The sequence below is a fragment of the Nycticebus coucang genome, chromosome 12 (assembly GCF_027406575.1).
Source record: "Nycticebus coucang isolate mNycCou1 chromosome 12, mNycCou1.pri, whole genome shotgun sequence".
Classification (NCBI taxonomy): Eukaryota; Metazoa; Chordata; class Mammalia; order Primates; family Lorisidae; genus Nycticebus; species Nycticebus coucang.
The window spans coordinates 24,094,004-24,114,401 of record NC_069791.1 but is presented as its reverse complement, the minus strand read 5'-3'; the positions used below and the strand labels follow the sequence as shown (position 1 = coordinate 24,114,401).

Genomic DNA, 20,398 nt, shown 5'->3' with positions numbered 1-20,398 from the left:
GCAGGAAAAAAATAAACTTAACTAGGGCCTCATTAAGTAATTCTGCTTGCTGGATATTCAGATTTATTCCAGGTCATTTTTACCTTTAAGATATAAATACATGTAATTATAAAGGAAAAAAAATCCATGAAACAGAAGTTCTATCCTTCAGTTTCTGTGTTATGCAGTGTTTTATCTCTCTTATGAAAAAATCAGGTCTTCAACAAAAACACACATAGCATTTGTTTTTCCCCAAAGTATCACAGAGGCACAAATATTTTTTGGTTACATGGATCACTTTTATAATGCTCGAGTCATAGTTGTAAGTGTACCTGTCACCCAGTTGGTGGTCATGGTAAAAAACCCATTAGGTTGATTTTCACCCTTCCCCATTATTCCCCTCTGTCCTGCTGGATTTCCCAGTAAGTTTTATGTCCTTCTAAGGCATGTATGCTCTTCAGTTAGTTCCAATGATAGACCCAATATCTTCAACCTTAATGAAGTCAGATGAGATTAAAATAAAGCCTAAAGCAATGTGGGTGTGATCTTGCTCTCTAGGCGATGTTAGGCGATGTTTATGGATGTTTTTTGCTAGTCACATCGGGAGGGTAGCGGATGGGGAAATACTACTGGCATCTGGTGGGTAGAGGCCTAGGTGGCTGTGAAACGTCTTTAGTGCACAGGACAGTCCCTCGCAGAATCATCCAGTTCCAAATGCCAATAGCACTGCAGTTGAGAATCCCAGCCTAAAAGTGCTTGTGCTATTCAACAAGAAGTTCAGTCACTTAAGAATAATTTCCACATCTGCTCTTCTCCATGCACCTTGTGTTAGAGTAATCAGGAGGGTAATAGAGCAGCAGATGAACTCAACTCCATCTCTGCAGTCTACACACAGTGTTTAATTGAAGCAGTGAGAGGCAGTCAACTCACCATTCTCTCAATTAAATGTATTATTTTAATTTGAAAAATTTAGACTTTATAAATTTTGTGCATTTTTTTTTTTTTTTTGGCAGTTTTGGCCGGGGCTGGGTTTGAACCCGCCACCTCCGGCATATGGGGCCGGTGCCCTACCCCTTTGAGCCACAGGCACCACCCCAAATTTTGTGTATTTTTATTGAGGTTTCCAGTTCTTTCAACACATAACTCTTACCTCGTGAAGCTAATGTTTGATAAGTCTAGGATATTAGTAAAAAATGTACTGATGACATCAGCTACCTGTAATCCTCTGCTGTCTCCAGAGTACCGAACTGAATATGTCACCGGGGCCAAAGGTCAGCCAATAGTTCTGTGCTCCGGTTTCCGGTTAAATCAAATATTCTTATTAGAACCTAAGAATCAATAACAGATTCTATCTTTTTGTTATCATTGACTTTTTGATAAGCAGTTTTGCTGAGAACATAATATTTGGATTTAAATTAACAACCATTTCCTATATCCTGTACAGTGATTAATTAACTAATCCAGGCATTAGTCTGAGAACAAAGGAGAAATGTCTCCTGGTGTTTTAATAAGAATGCTGAGAGGCAGTGAAGACTTTTAATGTCAGCTTTACCACTTGTATGACCTTGGTAAAAAAAAAATCAATTAAACCAATATTTACCTCTTCTTTAAGATACGGATAATACTTAAATCTCCCGTGAGAAGTAAGATAAACGTTGGTGAGGTAATTAACTTATAAATTGCTGAATAGATTGCAAATATCAAGACTAATGCTCCTCATCTGTAATGATTCACCTGTTTTTGAAACTTGTGGATTTAAGATTCCAGAATGTAAGTGACTTTTCCAAATCTAAATTGGTAACAAATGGTGGAACTAGCATGAAGATTTAGTTCATTTGACCACTAATTTGATGCTCTCTTTGTGTTTGATATTTTACTTCTTCAAATTTGTACCATTTAACAATCTTGCAAGCATGCTTTTTCAGTGTGTCTAAGTGTGCCGTAATGGTTAGTCACCGATGACCCCTGGATAGTCAGTTTTTTGGAATGTCATGTTGATAACCAAGTCTTAGACATAATTTCTGAATTTTTTGGTTGAATTCCTACCCTGTTTTATATGTTTATTCTTCTTTATATATTACTTAAATATTACCTATTATCATATATACTTATACATAGGACCATACGACCATATATTATCTATTATCTTCCCTGCAGGAGCGTCACCTGTGAGTTCACCAGAGTCCCTCCTATCTTTAGGATTATTGCCCCCTTAAAATCTTCTACTTTGAACTTCTGTTTGCAAGTCTCCCCACATATGTCAAGAAATTCCCACCATCTACTACTAGGGGGATCTTACCTCAGACTCAGGCCTGAGTTCTTAGAATGATCCTCTGGGGGTTCCCATAAGACAGGGCAGAGGAGGCCTCTGTACTCTGAGAGGCACACAGGGACACTGCCAGGCCCCATGAGGGTCCCCACAGAGCAGCAGCACATCGGTCATTTACTTTTCCGAGTACCCAGTGGGTAGCTTTTAAATCACACACAACATACGTGATACACAATATCACATGAATCCACAGAAAAAGCTGTCCAAACTGTCCATAAGTAAGCGAAAACTTCTGTGAAAATTGGGGCAAATAAGGTCACCGTGAATCCTGGCGTTCAGCTTATCTTTAACACTTTTGTTCTCATTGTAAATTGCATGTTATATTATAAACTGATGAAGCACTGGAGATACCATCACGTATTTAATAAGAGTTACTTTGGGTCATATGATATTAATGGTGGCCTTTGGGAAACTTGCAAATTTTTGTCTTTGTTTTTTATTCTATTGTGTATCTGGTTCCTAGACCTTTATTAATACTCAGTATTGACCTATAAAAATGTTTTCACTTGATCTAATTTTAATAACCTAACTCATATGTGCTTCTTCCATCCATATTCATAGGAAGACCACATAACCCCCAGAAAAATAGAACTTATGCTGCGAATTGATTAGCATATCAAGCAATTGTGTCCGATGCATACAAAAATGGATCACCTCCATGATCTAAGAAGATGTTTCTTCAATTAAGGATTTATTTGTTCAACAACCTGTAACTCCTACATGCTACTATAGCAATCTTAAAAAAATATAAAACAGTAATGGCCAAGTGATCATTAAGTTTCCCATATTAAAACTTTTATAAAAGTTCAGGAAAAACTATCCACCAAGATTCATTTATTGTCTCTTTGAGTACAAAACTCTTGTATTTAAGTCTTGCTTTCAAGAAAACAAAGAGAAAAAAGGTATCTTAGATAATATGGAAAACATGTGACTACCTCCCAGTAGAGAGTTTCTCTCTTAAAAATTAAGGAAAGGGTTAGAAAAGCAAATTTATGCTATTCTTGGCAGGATGATGTACTTGAACAGCTATCATGTTGCTGCAAGGAAAAGGGTATTTTAACTTCCCTCTGTGATTTGAGTATTTTCCTAGATGGGAGGTGGTTGAAATATCTGAGTCTCATTCTGCCATTTAAAAGGAAATGAAAGGAAGAAACTTGAATGCTCACCATCGTCACGTGCATTTTTAAGATAGAGCTACCTACAGTTCTCGAAAGGATGAGATCTTTGTGGCATAAGAAAACTCAGACTTCATTTGGCATTCCACTGCTCACTCCTTTTGGATTATTCTTTACAACTCTGAAATGCCCAAGTCACTCTGGGATAGCTATTTGTAAGCTGCCCCTATGAGATGACATTTAAAACAAATGAAAAAGATATAGACAACCTGCTCTCTAAACAAAATCAACCTTGGCTGGAAAGCTGCTCTGAAAGGGTTGGTTTTCGGCCCCACTCTTCTGTGCCTATGGCATTTGGAAATTATAAATTCTGTTTTACAGAACTAAATATTTATTACCAGAGGAAAATAGATTATTAATTACAGCCAAAGGCTGCTTTGATTAAATATACAATTAATTAGCTATGCTAAGCTCATCCATCCCAGAGCTCCTAATATTTTCAGCCCGATGATTCTTCTAGTACTTTTAATTAAAATTGTTCTAAAAAGCCACAAGTTAGCTGCATGTGCACTTAAACTGAAGTTATCTCTTCAGTGTTCCACTGGTTTCCGTATGCCATGTAATTAATCTTTAGTGATTAAATGTACATAAAATCATCAGAGATGCAAAGTAATTTGTGCAGACATGGAACAATGGAGAGCTTTTTACTGAGCCTTGGCAGGATTGTTTTATCTGCTGAAAGTTATTTGAAAGCATACAGATGTTAATTGTTGGAAGGGAGTGAATTTACAAAAATTTGCCTTGCTCCCCCACTCTTCCAAATGAAGCAAAGTAAAATCAACAGTATTAGTAGAGAGAAATGTATGTGGCAGTTTAAATTTAGGATTACGATGACTCTATTTGGTGGAGCTGCACCTGCTCGGTTGCCCTGTTTTGGTTGGGTTCCCGAGGCAAACCTAGAACCATATAAAATACAGTTTTCAAAGAGTGCCGCCCCAGATACCATTGCCTTGTTATACACGCATGCACCTAAACTGAACCAAAACCTCAAGTTGGTCACAACTCTCCATACAGTCCAGCTGTTCTGGAGAAATTCTGTTTGAATAAGTCATTGCGGAAAAAAGCATGAGGGAACCCAAGTGGTCCTTTACTCCTGAGAATTACCTGTTGCTGAATTCTTGTGAAGCAGCTGTACAGCCTGGGTGGCCTAGGCTGGACCTTGTACTAGGAATCTTAAGGGGAAAAAAAGTTCAATAATAGATCGACAGGTGCTTGAGCCATCTCCTTCCCAAGATTTTCCTGACTCACTTACAGAAAAAAATAAATAAATAAAAATAAATGGAGGGGATTCTGTTAAGAAACGTCATGGGTTATATAAAAAATAGTGCTTATTAAGATTATGGAAACCTTTTTACAGATTTCTGGAACTGAGGAAATCTTAGATAGCATCTTCTCTTACCCATTCATTTTACAGAAACATTGTTTCACTTTGCACCCGGACAAGGACACGAGTTAAAACAACATCCATTCTTTAATGATGGGATCAGACATTGGATGTGCTACTTAATTGTAAGCTTATATCACTTCTGTATTTATTAATGTCCAATTTTTAAAGCTTCTATGCTTAAACTACTATCAATATTTAAAAATGAGTATTAAATGTATAGAGTGTTTGCACACATAGTAGTTGTGTGGTCTTGAACACGTTGCTGAACCTGTGTAGCTTCCGTATAGGATGAGCATGATAGTTACATTTTCTGCACCTCTGGCATCAGATAGTATGAATATAGTGTGTGGCACATTGTAATCTCTCAGCAGACATTTATTATTGCTCCTATTGTTTGTTTCAAGTTGTACTTAGAGATAGCCATGCCAATGAAATGACTGGGGTGAATTTTACCCATCCTATCGAAATGGCATCAGTTGCTATTTTAAATGCATTTACCTCATTGTTTGACTTTGGCAGCAATCGACTTTTTTTATTGATATACAACAAAATCTTTTCTTTTCTAAACCCATGAATTTGAGGGAGTTGGGAGCACGGCGTTAGGTAGGGTACGGGCACACATGCAGGTGGTTTTACTTGCCATCGTAAACGCTTGTGAATTTCCCTGGGGGCTTGGCCTTTGTACTGTGGCTTCTCGGCATCGACTGAGTTCACCAAGTGTCAGACTGCATGCAAATGGCAGAGTTGATTGTGGAAAGTGATTTAAACCTGCTACTTCTCCTAGGATGCTGGCTCTTTGTTCAAATATTGGCCTGTCCTTTGGTGTGAAATACCTGTCATGGTACGGGCACCAGTTAGAGATGCTGGTATTGAAAAAGTTGCATGTCCAGCAAGTTCTACTTTCTTGTATTAATTTCCATTTGTAAAACTCCTATATATTCTCTTTAGTGGGGGAGGGGGGAGAATATATTTATGGTGAAATAGTTACTCACTTGGCTAGGTGGGTGATAACCAGAAAAGCAAAAATGCCAGAATATTGGAAGGAATGATTATTGATTTCTGAAGTAATTACTGAAAATACAAGTCTTTAGGGCAGTGGTTCTCAATCTTCCTAATGCCATGGCCCTTTAATACAGGTCCTGTGGGTCACGACCCACAGGTTGAGAACCGCTGATAAGGGATGGCAACGTCTACTTATATTGCCTTTATATCTGTATATTCTTAAAATACAACTTCAGCTTATATTTCTGCACGGGGTGGATTTAATTGGCTGGAGTAGAAACTGAGGCTAGGCTGCTATAGAAAACCTGCAGATCTGGGCTGGCGCCTCTGGCTCAAAGGAGTAGGGTGCTGGCCCCATATGCCGAGGTGGTGGATTCAAACCCAGCCCCAGCCAAAAACTGCCAAAAAAAAAAAAGAAAGAAAAGAAAAGAAAATCTGTGGATCTAAAAGGGCCCATTGGCCTCTGTATGAGTGAGAGAGCATCAGAGCATCATGGGACAGCCCTCTCCATCCTCCCCTCGCTGGCCAGTCTAAGCGGTCCTACCTTGACCTAGACTCATCATTTTCCCCACTAAGTAACAAAATGGTTCCATGGCTTCCCATTCAGTTATGTCTTGCCACAGCCTCTAGAATGACACCCCCAAACTAAAATAAGGACATGCTGCTTTTCAGATGAAAGGTATTGAAAAAAAATCCCTTGTCATTGCCCATTGAGGAAACAAGGATCTGTGTTGGAGCTTTCTTTCTGTATAGCTTCTTCCCGCACCCAACACTCACCCAAATCCCTCTCCACTCAGTCTCCCCAGGTCTCCCATGGGGCCCCAGCAGATGCAATTTGTAAAGCTCTTTATCTTTTAAGACCCATCTCAAATCCCAGTAGTCCCAGACAGAGCTAGCCCTGGTGTCCCCGCAGAGCTCTGTTAAGACCTCTATTGCAGCTCTTTACATGTTCGGCTGTAATTATAGACGTATACATTGTCTCACCCAGATTGGGAGAGCAGGTGCCTTTCCTCCCTCAGCCTGTTACACGCAGCTCCTACAACTTTCAAATGGGGATAAAACTTTACCTCCCGTGACTGTTCTTGGATGTGACTGAGCTAATCTAGGCCAAGGGTTTGGCTCAGCTCCTGGCATTTTGTGAGTGCTCACTCGGTTCTAACGGGTATTATTGCCGTTGTCACTGCCAGGACTGTAACTGACATCCTCAGAGAATAGGCTAGTCTGTCACTCCAGAGTTACTCAGGAAGGAAGAGAGGGAGGGAAGGAAGTGCAGCGGCTCAGCGTCACAGCGCCGTGCCAGCTACCGTCACTGTGTTGGTTATTTGATTCTATCTGCAGCTCTGTGAGCAGGAATTATCATCCCCTTTTGCACGGGAAGAAGCCAGGGCCCAGAGAGTTTAAATAACATATTCGAAGCCACACAGCTAGGGTTGAGAACTGTGTTTGGATCACAGTTCCAGATGATTCTTACACCTATATTCTTATATATTATAACAGTGAATGATCTGTCGAGCTTCAGAGCAGAGCAGTTCAGACTTTGCTTGCTCCTTATAAATTATTTGTACAACATATTTTAAGTACAAGGAATAATGTGAATAACCGGGTGACAGAATGGAACTGAGAAGTGAGTGCAATTCAGTTTTTATGTGAACACAAATAATTTTAATTATAAATGCAATTATATTTGTTTTAATGCGGGTCTTGATAGAGAAATATATACAAATTTATTGAATGCATATTTATGGAATATCAAGTATGTGCCAAGCACATGTGCAGGCCCTGAAACTATAGCACTTAACAAAGCAGTCAGTTTCTTATCATTAAAAGCTTTTGTATCGAAGCGTTTAAATACAGTAGAATCTCTTTAAGTTGACCATCCAAAGGTCAACGTCAGAGGCGGTCAGCCTAAGGAACAAGGCCTGCTGTACCAACATGTTCATGGGGTGCATGTCTGGTCTATGAAGATTAGGTCAACTCACGGAGGTGGTCAAGGCAGAGGTGGCCACCTGTGATGAAGCATGGTGTGGCTGTCAGAGAGTGGTATGGTGAACCTCTGGGAACAATGTCTTCAGCACCTTTGATTTTGACATGCAAGAAGTCCTGTTATAGAAATAACATTCACAGACTCTTACTCCTTTATTAATAAGTGTATGGTACAATTTACTTTTTTTGCTTAATAAATAGTTATTTTTTGACACTTCTTTGGCACCGGAGGTTAATTTCTTCATTCTATGGTCTTTTATTCTCTCATCACCTAGATGGGACACAGAGATCTTGTTTAAGGGCTCAGAACTTCTTTCCTCTTGCTCAAGGGACATGAAAGATGAATATATCTATCGAATTCTGTTACTGATGCTGATTGGCTGATTGTAGGATTTGTGATTTGGGCAGTTTGGGCTTTTTTTTTTTTAACAGGAGATCCGAGTTGCTTAATTACAATGGAATGTTTTTTCCCCCAATGAAATAATTTTAGCTCACTTTAAGAACATTTGCCATGCACATGCCTATGTCTTTACATCCGTAGGCTTGTTGCAGAAAATTCTATCTCCACCAGAATTTTCTCATTAAGTTTCGCAGACTTGGATCTGGTATGTCACAACTCAATGGATGGGCTTATTAATGATCACCTACACCAGCTGAGTATTATCTTAGGCAGTGAAAGGTCAGTAAGTAGTGGTTATCCTGCCATTTCGCCAGTGGACTGTACTCCAGAGAGTTAGGTCATTATTCACTGCTTATAGAATCACTTGAGATATGAAAATTCTTTTTATAGTAATGAAAGAACTCCCACAATTAGCCAGAAGGCAGCCATCTATCTTTTTAAATAGCTCAGCTTGGAGAATAACAGGACTTGAGGTGATAGTAGATGAATTGTTAGAACAATGATAAAGTTGGTGATACCAATCTGTGTTTTTTTGCTTGTAGGAATGTGTGTGTATTCACACAGAGAGAGCAAAAAAAGACATTTGGAGCACAGTAGGAATTTATTTCTCTAAATATGTGCAGATTCAGAAATAAATTCCATAGGAAGCTCTTCATCCATCAAGTCCTTATAACTATTTGTGAACTCTAAATGATTTCATCAGGAATCTATTTTTAGCTAAAAAAAGAAATATATATATATATAAAACAATGTATTGGAAACATTTTATTTTGACATACCACATTTTGCCATGTATAATGTGCTCTTTTTTGCCCATTATCCATGGGAAGTACTAATTCTGTATCGATACATACATGTTCTTAATTCTTTTATTTGTGCCTATGTGTTAAAAGTGCAACTCTAGAAAGCAATAACAATATTTCTATGCAAAATAAGATGCTAGAATACAGTAACGCACCCCTTCCAAGCTACCTCCCTCCCCAGGAACTCCTCACTGGGCAGCCACCCCAGCTGCAGGACCCTCCATCCTATCTGGATGGTTGTGCTGGACACTGCTGCAGCTGTTGTCTCAGAAGTGGAACACTGCCAATGGCAATGTGACAATTAGTGTTGGCACCTCGGCAAAAGAAGGGCAGACATGACCGAGCAATGGTGCCTCCTTCCCTCACAAGAGCCCCAAGGTGTAGAGCCAGGTGCTGGGGAGAAGCCAGGAGCAAGCTCAGGCAGCAGGTAAAATGGTCTGGACAACCTCAGCACCCAATTTCCCCCAACTATCCCCTCCAAGCCCACCCTTGACCCCATATCCCCTCATTTCTTATTCCCACCCATAGCTATCAGTGGGGACAAGGCCACAGCTGCTCTGCTGAGAACCCAAGTGGGCTTATCTCTGATGCTGGTGTGAGGGGCCAGGGCTGGCCCTATCTGCCCCAGGCTCCTGATGGTAGGTTCCTGCCCTTTCCTTGCTGCCCCATCTCTCACCCAGCTGGCACCATTCTCTGGGGCCCAGGACACCATGCTGAGGAGGAAGATCCCTGATCTGGGGTCTGAGAGACCCAGTTCTGAGACCCAGATCTGCTAGTAGCCTGCTGTTGTGACCTTTGGCTTTAGTCCCCATGAAGTGTACTTGGCAGTGAAGCATAAAAGCTTAGGGGAACCTGAGTCCATAGATTATAATTCTGAGCCTGTGACTTGTCCAAACCCCGAAGGTGTTGGTATAATTTCCCAAACTTGCCTGAAGAAAGAACCATTTGGGATAATTGTTAATTGGACAGATACCCAGATCTTTCTCCTGGAGAGGTGGTTCCATGTATTTGGGTGTGGTTTGGGAGTCTCATTTTAACCAGTCCCCTGGGTGATTGGGAGGATTTGTAAGTTTAGGAAAAGCTGGTGTCATATATTCTGACGTTACCAAGAGCCCAAGGTCTAGATGGTCAAGGAGGTCACAGTCCAGTCACTAATGAAAAATGTAACTGCAGAGTGCTTCCCTGAAGTATTATCAGGGAAGATTTCCTTATCAGCACAGTGGCCCAGGAGCCTGACAGTGGGGCCAGCTGCAGAAGGCAGCCCAGAAAGGGCAGGGATCTACCATCAGGAGCCTGGGGCAGGCAAGGCCAGCCCTGCCCCCTCACACCAGCTTCCTGGGAACCCCCTGTGGGGGTTCTCTGTGGAGTAGCTGTAACCATGTTCCCACCAATGGATACGGGGGAATAGGAAATGAGAGGACGTGGGGATGAAAGTGATTTGGGAGGGGACAGTTGGGGGAGGCTGGGCACTTAGGTCATCCAGACCACTCTCACCTGCTGCCTGGACTTGCTCCTGGCTTTTCCACAGTGGTCAGCTCCGTGCTGTGCACTTCTCACAAGAGAAGGGGATGCTGCTGAGCAGCCACTCCTGCCCTCCTTTAAAAAATTAAAATGAAACAGTTCCTTCCTGAAAGTAGAAGCCAAAATGTGGGAGTGCATTACATATGGGAGTACATTGTACACAGCAAAGAACAGTAACTTCAGACTTATCAAACATTTGCAAGAATGGTACAAACTATTCTCAAATTCAATTCACTTAGATTCCCCCAATTTTAACATTAACACATTACATTTGCTTTATATTCTCATGATCTCTCCTCTAACCCCCTCATCAAGCCATGAAGGTTGACATCCACCTGTGATGGGCACAGAACATTACGTGACTCCTGATGGGATAGTCTGAGAAGGACATTCACTACTTTAGGCATTCCAACAAAAATATTATAACCTGAATCTAATAACTCTAGACCAACCCAAAGCAATGGAATATCTTCATATGTTTGCTGCTGCTAGAACAGAATCACACAGATTGGCTAATTTATAGTGGAAACAAATATATTTCTTCCATTTCTGGAGACTGGGAAGTTCAATATCAAAGGAACAGCATCTGGCGAGGGCTTTCCCCTGCCTGGTGGAAGGCACCGCCTTGCATGGTGAGAGAGCCCATGAGACGGGAGGGACAGGTGCCACTTCTCAATACGGCTGTGCTGGGGATTAAGTTTCCAGCACATAAACTTTGAGGGACCTCAAAATTTGTTCTTCTCAGAGGAAAACTACATTCATTCTGTCCTAATAGTAGCAAAGTATTAATTTGTTCCAGCACCAATTCAAAACTGCAGAGTCTCATCTAAATCAGATACAAGGGAGACTCAGGTGTCATTCACCCTGGAGCAAACTCCCTCCAGCTGTGAGCCTATGAAATCAAACAAGCTGCTTCCAAATCACACAAGTTACTTCCAAAACGCAGCGGTGGGACAGGCATAAGGTTGACATGCTCATTCCAAAAGGGAGAAATGGGTAGAAGAAAAGCAGAAACAGGCTCCCAGCAAGTCCAAAATGCAAGAGGGAAAACAGTATTAAGGCTTGAAAGGCCAAATAATGGCCTTGGACTCTGTATCCTACATCCTGGGCATCCTGGGGTGGCGTTTCCTCGCCCGTAGGGCTTTGCTGGACTCAGTTCCACTCAGCAGCTCTAACAGGCTGTAGTGTGTGCCTGCAACTTTCTCTGGCTGGAGTTGCACGCTGGTAGCCCTACAATTCTGGGATCTCTGGGCTGCCCGACTCCCACATCTCCATTAGGCATTTACCTCATGAGGACTCTCAGAGGTGGCTCCGTATCTATAGCAAGTCTCTGTATGTTGTCCACAATATCCTTTGGCATCTAGAAAGAAGCTACCTTGGCCCCAGTTCTTATCTTCTCTGCGTCTTCAGAATTAGCCCTATGTGGATGCTGCCAGGGTTTAGAATTTGTACTTTCCAGAGCAGTGGGTTGAGCTAAACCTGGGCCTACTTGAGCTATGGCTGGGGTGGCCATGGGGCTTGCCACTGGAATTTAAGAAGCAGAAGCCCATTCAGGGCAGCAAAGCTGGGGTCCCGCAGGTGCCTCTCTGAAAACCTTGCCCCCACAGTCCTGCTTGCCGTGGAGATCTCGTCAAGGTCATTCTTCCAGAGTCCTGATGAATAGCACCTGGCATCCTTCTCACTGTGTTTACCTCTTTAACAAGTGGTCACTTGGCCTCACCCTTGGTTTGCTGCCATGAAGATGCCTTTTCACTCTTACATGGCCAAGCTGTGAATTTTTCTGTTGTTTGTTCTGCTTGCCTTTTAATTATAAGTTCCATCTTTAAGTCATTCCCCTTGTCTCTAACATTACTGTACATGGCCAAAAGAAGGCGTGCACAGCATTGAATGTCTTGTTGCTTAGATAGTTTTTTTTCCAGGTCTTGTAGTTCATCACCATTAAATTCTGCCTTCCGTAAACCCTACGACATGGACACAATTCAGCCAAGTTCATTGATACTTTACAACAAGGGTGGCCTTCACTCCAATTTCCAATATCTTGTTTCTCAGTTCCAATGGAGACCACATCAGAATAGCCTTTACCCTTCATATTTCTACCCACGTTCTGATTATAGCAACTTAAGTAATTTCTAAGAAGTTCCAGACTTTTCCTACACTTCTTGTCTTCTCAGCACTCACCAGAAATGCCACTGAAACTCCATTCACAGCGCTCTAGGATTTCTGTGGATTGCTCCTTCAGAGTCTTCTAGCTTCTACCATCACCCAGTTCAAAAGCTTCTTCTACATTTTCAGATATTTGTTAAAGCAACAGCCTTACTTCTTGGTACCAATTTTTTGTCTTAGTCTATTTCCTTTACCTACAGCAGAATATCACAGACAGGGTAATGTAGGATGAAAAGAAATGTATTTCTTGCTGTTCCAGAGCTGGGAAGTCGAACATCAATGTTCTGGCATCTGTCAAGGGCTTTCTTACTGCCACCTGACAGGCTAAAGGCATCACATGGAGGGAGCCAAACTCACTCTTTCATCAGGATCCCACTTCTGCAACAACAGCATATAGCCCCATGATAAACAGAACACTGGACTAAATGGACTTGGGGGTTGACGCAATCTGACATGCATGTACTTACGTTCTGAAATTTCACGAGGAAAACGAATCTATATACCAGGAATTGTTCTGCTCATTGAAAACAATTTTTAAAGGTTGAGATTTATTCTAGTTGATCTCTTACTAGGTTGTCTTTGTCCAATTCGGCCCAATTCCTATTCTGTGAGTGCTTTTTTAATCATATATGTTTTGGACACTATGCTCGATTTATATAATGGGTGTTCACATATAATCAAGCATATTAATGTGGGGGGAAATGTGCTTACATTTCTTGAAAATTGAAGATTGTATATGACAAGTGTTTTAATTAATATAGGGTTCAGATTATTATTAATTCCTTCTATACCAAATACTTGAGCAGCAGCGTAAATTATTTCCTCTTCCTAAAAAATACTACTAGACCATACTTTAGCAACACCTCACTAATTATCAAATGGAGAATTTGATCCTTAGCTTCACTAAGGGGCTTTAGTCAAAATTAATGCCATAGTTGTTTGGGAGTGTGGGAGATTTTGTAAACTTACCAGGTGCAATATTATGTCCAGCCAGAATTATAATACACAAGTCCTTCATACTCGGTCTCAATTTGAAATTGAGCTACATCAACTGCACATAATGCTTGGATCTCTACCTCTTTTATTGAGTATTCTTATATTTATTCTCCCTTGAAAGGCATAGAGGCTTAGAAGCCCTTATTTGTCATAAGAGGCATGGAGGTTTGGAAACCTTATTATTCCCAAACAGCTCACTCCAGAAATGGCAACTCACCAGAGTGACTTGTTTATTCCTGCATTTGTTTGCACTTCAAAAGAGATGGGGAGTCTGTTTGTTTTCTGATATCCAAGAAAATTTTGCACGGTTGGATTTGGAGGAATAATCAAAGAGGAGCAATTCCTATCTGAGCGGAGGCCACTGATCACTCTGGGGAAGCTGTTGATGAGCGGCCCAGATTTTGCAGTCTATCCAAAAGGGTAGAGTATTTGTGAAAGAGAAGCTTCATCAAACATGGCCATGATACAGTTTACATATGAAAAGCTATATCCTTTACTTAACATTCACAAGTTGCCTATGGATTAATTAGTCCATCTGCTGCAACAAATGTACTCACATCTTTTGCATAGATTGCTAGAAAATGACTGCTTTTTGTCTATCCACTTAAGATTATGCTATCACTATAATGGAAAATAATAATTTTTTAGAAACAAGACACTTATTTTTCATATCTCTAAAAGGTGTTTATGTTTATTACAAAGCACCTCTTGAATATCTAAGTTTTAAGGGTATTTGTCTGCATTGAACTACATTGATAAGTGCAAGGGTGAGGGGAAGACCTTCTCAGAAAATAGTATTGTGTGGTTAATTTTTCTTTTATTTTCCCATTGTATGCTCACTTATTAGTTCACCTGAATGTGTATAATGTTTTTTAAGTTTTACATAATTAAGATCACTCTCTTCACTCTTTTCCGATCCCACGTTAGTTTGTCTAAAGACAACCACATGTCACGATTTATCCTAGAATTACTATCATTGGCATTTTCTTTATGTCTTTTTTGTGGCCACCAGTTCTCGTAACGTCCTTTTGTATCCTGCATCTGCTTTCTCATTTATCACAAGTCAGGTAATCACCACTTCTGAGTCCAGTCTCCCCAGTCTGGGACTGCTATTCTCTTATCAAATCTCAATCACATGAATCTTTTCAGTTGTTGTCTAGTCACTCATTGAAATAGAACCAAATCAGTTTGGGCCACAGTTATCAAAATGCTAGATGTGACAGCAATAGATAGAATTATCTCATATAAGACTCAATATTTTTTATGATATCCTTCCCTCGTCTCATTCCATTTAACAACCCCTTTAGAAAAAAGTCTCTTCCCCTATAGCATGTTTCAGTCAATCCACCATCCTTCTCAGAACACTTCTGCATGTAAATTCAAACTCGAATCCCATAACAAATGAGTGAGTACTTTTTTAATCTTCAAATCACCTTGCATCTCTTCCCTCAATTTCACTCTCAACCTTCTTTATCCTTTATCCATTTTTTTTCCTCCTGAAAATCAACTCCCCTGTACTCTTCTAGCAAAAGAGCTTCCCACCTTTTATTGGGTCACAAAAAGTTGGACTATACCCTTAATCTACATCCTATTTTAAGTGGGGCACCTTTCATAAAGGGTTTCTTCCTTTTCCAGGCTCATCTCACAAAATAAATAAAAATTATATGGTATCCACACAAAACCAAGTTTAAGATTGAGACGGAGGAGAAAGAGTAAGGGGATTAGGGAGTAAGGAATGGGGGAGGAGAGAGGAAAAGAATAAAGAGCATTAAAGAAATAGAATGTTAAGGATATGGCTACATGAAATACCAAAGACCTTGTTGTTGGTTTAGGAACTAACCACTGGAAAAAATAAAAGTTTTACTATTTGTTAACTTAGTATAAAATGTTCCTGTAGGATTAACTTTAGATATTCTTCCAATATTATGCTTCTCTCTAGCTATAACTGATAACTGAGCTAAGCACCTGCCAGAAAATCCCAAGTAAGCTATTCTTTTTTTTTTTCTTGTGAAAGGCATAATTTATAAAATGGTGACCTTTTGATAAGCTAACAGTCTATTGATGAACTTCAAGTGAAGTGAGAAAAAAAACACAGTGTTTAGTGTCATCAATGCTTACATTTTCTAAGGGATCATGTGGGACCACAGAGCCTGTAAAGGTCATACACTTCTTTACTTTGAGAGATATTAAATAGCTTAAGAAAATAGAGGTCAGCGCATGATAACCAGAAGAAAAGAGCATTCCCCTATGGGAAGTGAAATCGCCAAGATTATGTTGGCTATTCTTTTAAAAGATTGGGTGTGATTGTCCTTAGAGCCAAGAATGAAATTTGCATATAAACGTCATGGTTGTAAATGAATGAACGTACGGGTCTTAAAATCCATAGCTACTGATTTTGCTGTACGAACGCTAGTATTGTCTGCATATACTAGGCATTACAATAGGAACTAATGTTTTCCCAGCTGAAAATGTTTCCGTAGAAATTTTTATACTATTCTGAATTTTGCAAAAATTGTCTTAACTTATAGGGAACACAAAATAACTAATCATTGTCAGTAGGAAACTCACTTTTTAAAAATTATTCTTGCCCTTAAGATCAAGAAAGCAAACACGCATACGGACCACTAAGGCCGGATTAGCAGGCAGGCAAAGTATCTGGCCGCCTTGGGGAAGACATAGATCAGTGACATTTGTCTGTCTGCTACCTGTTGACATGCTTTGTGGATTGGTAGGACTCTGTGTGTGACCAGAAGAAACCCTGGCCACAAATGTATCCCTTCACCCTCAGATATTACTTGAAGTTATTTCAGAAAGGGCGCTGTCTCATTTCATTCTACCACTCTCAGAGATTACTCTTGAAACAAGGCTTCTAGGTACCATGTTGACATAGTTCCTGTAGTTATTAAATAATTAACAATTCATATGACTAAAGGACAATTCTCAAAGAGCAATCTTACCCACCACTCGACCACTTTCCATAATTTGGAATTTATAAATACTGACCACAGTAGGAAACGTAGGGGATGACACCATTCAGCATGAGAGGCTAGAGCAGGTAGTGCTTTCCATTCTGGGGTTTCTTTGATGTACTGACTACGTATCCTCAGGAGAGAGAGGGGTAGTCCTGGCCTAAGCACCTGTCATTGGCAGAAACTCAAGGAAAGAAAACTATGGCCATAAGCGTCCCATGTCCACGTACTCTCACCTGCCCCAAGTCAAACATTCCAAGGTGTGTCAGTGAAGATTCAGTGATAATTCCTTACGTTGTGTCCACAGACAGAGAAGATTCAGAGGGTGAATACACAGATTAGTCAATGTGTACACACTGGTGAATACCCAGTCAGATCTCCAACTGGGGTTCTTGCTAGTGATCCAAGCACTGAACTGGGACATATTTTGCTGGTGAAGAAACTTAATTGCTCATTTTTTTGAAGGCACATTAACTCTTTCAGGGTCCATTGAGTAAATGTGCTCCTGCAGGTCATTAAGCCTGTCTGTACTTGACATGGTGATTTCTACCTGGCGTGGCGTTGTTTACCCCAAGTTGCCACACGCTGGCTCTGAGCACACACATACTCCTTGTCTACTCGGGGAGAGAGAATGCGCTCATTTGATGTCAGCAATTGTTCTGCAGCTGCTACTCAGTGACTTCCTTTGCTTCTTTTAAGGCACCCGGGGATCTCCAAGCATTTGCTGGTGCATAACCGTCTCCAACAGGCAAGCGGTTTAAGTTAGCTTTCTAGAAATGGCATAATTTCAGGGAGATGAGGCAAAGTAGTATGCCACCAACTATCTCTCCATATTTGCAAAAGTCAACATTATTAATTCATTTGGGGCAGGAGTCATGAAGCTATTTTAGGATTCTAGAGGTTTTTATTAAAATACAAATTTCACTAAGAGGCTGTGGTATCAGGGCTCATTTTAAGAGAATAAAAAATGACAACTATTTGAGAACAAGTCTGTTCAGTGTTGACCCCTGAGAGGGTGTTAGGAAAAGTATACAGGTTTTGGGGGCACCACAAAAGTTGGGGAACATTCCTGGCTTTAGTGGACAAGCATGGAGAGCCGTATGAAAATCACATTGTTTTTCTCCCAAATGCCAGTGCTTCTGCCCCTGGTGAGAAGCCAAGACAAAGGCAAACTTCAACCTCTTTTTCTGTATGTCCAGGGCTACCTGGGAGAGTCATCAGGTGGCATAAATTTAAAAAGGTGAGGACCCACGGGATGTCATGTACTCATTCAGAGGTATTTTAGATCAGTGCTTCTTTCCAGGCATTTAAATCAACTGGAGTCTTGTTGAAATGCCAGTGCTGACTCTGTAGGTCTAGGGTGGGCCCAGGGACTCTGCATTTCTGATCATCTCTTAGGTGATGCTGATGCTGGTCTCTGGACCACCCCTGGAACACTGAGGATTTAGGAGAAAATGTTCATGAACAGTAACACGATCTTGAGTAAAAAGATGACAAACATGACGGAAATTTGATAATATCCTAAAAAATTAGATTTCAGGTAAATAAGACTGATTTAGATATTGAAATTCTCACCAAAAGATTGATCATTTTTTAAAAAGCAAAATGTACTTAACATTTCTACAACTATTTGAAGATTTTCATGAAGATTTTCTGAAGCTGATGTGTTATTTAAATTTTTAAATTTTTACTAATCATTCTGGTGTCTTGCTATTGATAGTTAATCAACTCCAGAAACTTCATAAAGATACAAAAGTTACAAAAGTCATTGTTCTTCTGATCTCCTGTGTGTCCTCATGTTGGTAAAGAGTTCAGTAAATGCCAATGTCTAATTAAATATTCCTTTATAAAATTCGTATCAGAGCTGGTTGAAACTGTCCCTCCTTAACTTTTGTGATGACCACTCTGTTGTTTCCTCGGATATGAACAAAGACCTTATATCTTTGTAGGTCAATGGGAAAGATCTTTCCAAGGCCACCCATGAAGAGGCAGTGGAAGCTTTCCGAAACGCCAAGGAGCCCATCGTGGTGCAGGTGTTAAGGCGAACGCCTCTCAGTAGACCATCCTATGGAATGGTCCCAGAAGTGCAGCTCATGAACGCCAGCACTCAGACAGACATCACCTTTGAACACATCATGGCCCTGGCCAAGCTACGACCGCCTACCCCTCCGGTGCCAGACATCTGTCCATTTCTGCTCTCAGACAGGTATTTTTCTGTCATTGCTCCCAAAGCCCTGTTTGTTTCCATTTGTCATTTAAAGTAGATGTTGGAAAGAATCAGTCACCTTAGCTGGTTGCCAGTTACAAAGACAGGCTCCTCGCTCTGATTGGAAAATATCTGCATTGTGGCTGCATCCAATTAGTTCCCAGCTATTCCTGCTCCCTCCCCTTCCCTGACCCACAGGGTTGCGGTTGCTTCCCGTGCACAGTCACACTTGCTGAGGTGCAGTGACAAATTCTGGCGCTGATTAGTTCATCTTCATATTTCCAGCCATCAAAAGCCTCATGCTACTCAGGAGCACTGGCCGGGGAAATAGCTTTTTTCACCAAAGCTGCCAAAAACCTTATCAAGACTCATGTGGAGCTTGCATGTTGGCACTGTATTCTCTGTGGGTTCTCTCTCTCCCTCTTCTTCTTCTTCTTCTATTTTAAAAGAGAAGCTGGGAAATTAATTTAATTAAAGTACAGTCCTCCAAAGAAAGTAATTAGCCAATATGCTGAGATGTAAACAAAGGGTCCTGGCTGTCAGAGAGTAAGTGCAGCTCTATGAAATAAGGAGCTATTCAAGGGGTATTTCCTCCTGATTTTTACCTAATTTAAAGGCAATTGAATTTTATTCAAATAATCCTACTTGTGCAGTTTTAGAAGTACTTTTTGCCCGATGCATTGTGTTCTGTGAGCTTTGAAGTAAATTTTCAAACATTATTGAGAGTTTGATTTATAAGAGCAATAGTCTCTTTCAGCTCCATTGTCACCACCTCCACCAGCCCAATCTCCACTTGGTAAAACACACATGGCCATGCCATTTCCCTGCCCTTTAGCGGCTCCTGTCAGCCTACTTCAGTTGTTCACAGGTGTATGTTAGAATCATCTGGAAACTTTGAGAAGCAATACTGATGCCTGAATCCCACCTCAGATCAGTTAAATAAGAATTTTTAGAGTCGGACCCAGGCATCAGAATTTTTCAACAATCTCCCTAGGAAATTCTAATGTGCAGCTAGGTTTTATAAACTATTCCTGAAGACTTCAAGTTCCAGGAGGACAGGGGTGCTGTCTGCCTTACAGATCACTATACTCATTCACCCATTGCTTATTAAATAGACCTCTGTGTCGGGGACGACCTGGGTGTGTCAGGCACTGGAACTAGAGACTGGGCCTAAAACCATCAGCAAAAATAAAGCCACTCCCTCCTGAAGTGCATATTCTAGAGAAGAACTTGAACAATGAGCAAGTGAACAAGTCCAGCAGAACCTCCACAGCTGACCACCTCCCTACACTGACCACCTCCTGAAGTTGACCTGATTTTCATAGACCAGACATGCCCCACATGCACGTCTCAGTACAGCAGGCCCGGTTCCGTATGTTGACCACCTTTGTACGCTGACCATCTTGTTAGAGTCCCTTGGGGGTTCAACTTACAGAGGTTCTACTGTATGTAATTCTCCCTGGTACAGCCTGACACACAGTTGCC

At 40.8% G+C, this 20,398-nt stretch overlaps 1 protein-coding gene across 2 annotated transcripts in view; it reads left to right on the top strand.

Annotated features, from left to right (window-relative positions):
• Positions 1 to 20,398, top strand: part of PDZRN4 (PDZ domain containing ring finger 4) — a 376,475-nt gene that overhangs the window by 285,467 nt on the left and 70,610 nt on the right. For both annotated transcript variants that reach the window (XM_053557729.1, XM_053557730.1), the window contains one exon: positions 18,657 to 18,913. In XM_053557729.1, coding sequence (XP_053413704.1) covers positions 18,657 to 18,913 — 257 coding nt within the window. The remainder of the gene's footprint in view (positions 1 to 18,656; positions 18,914 to 20,398) is intronic.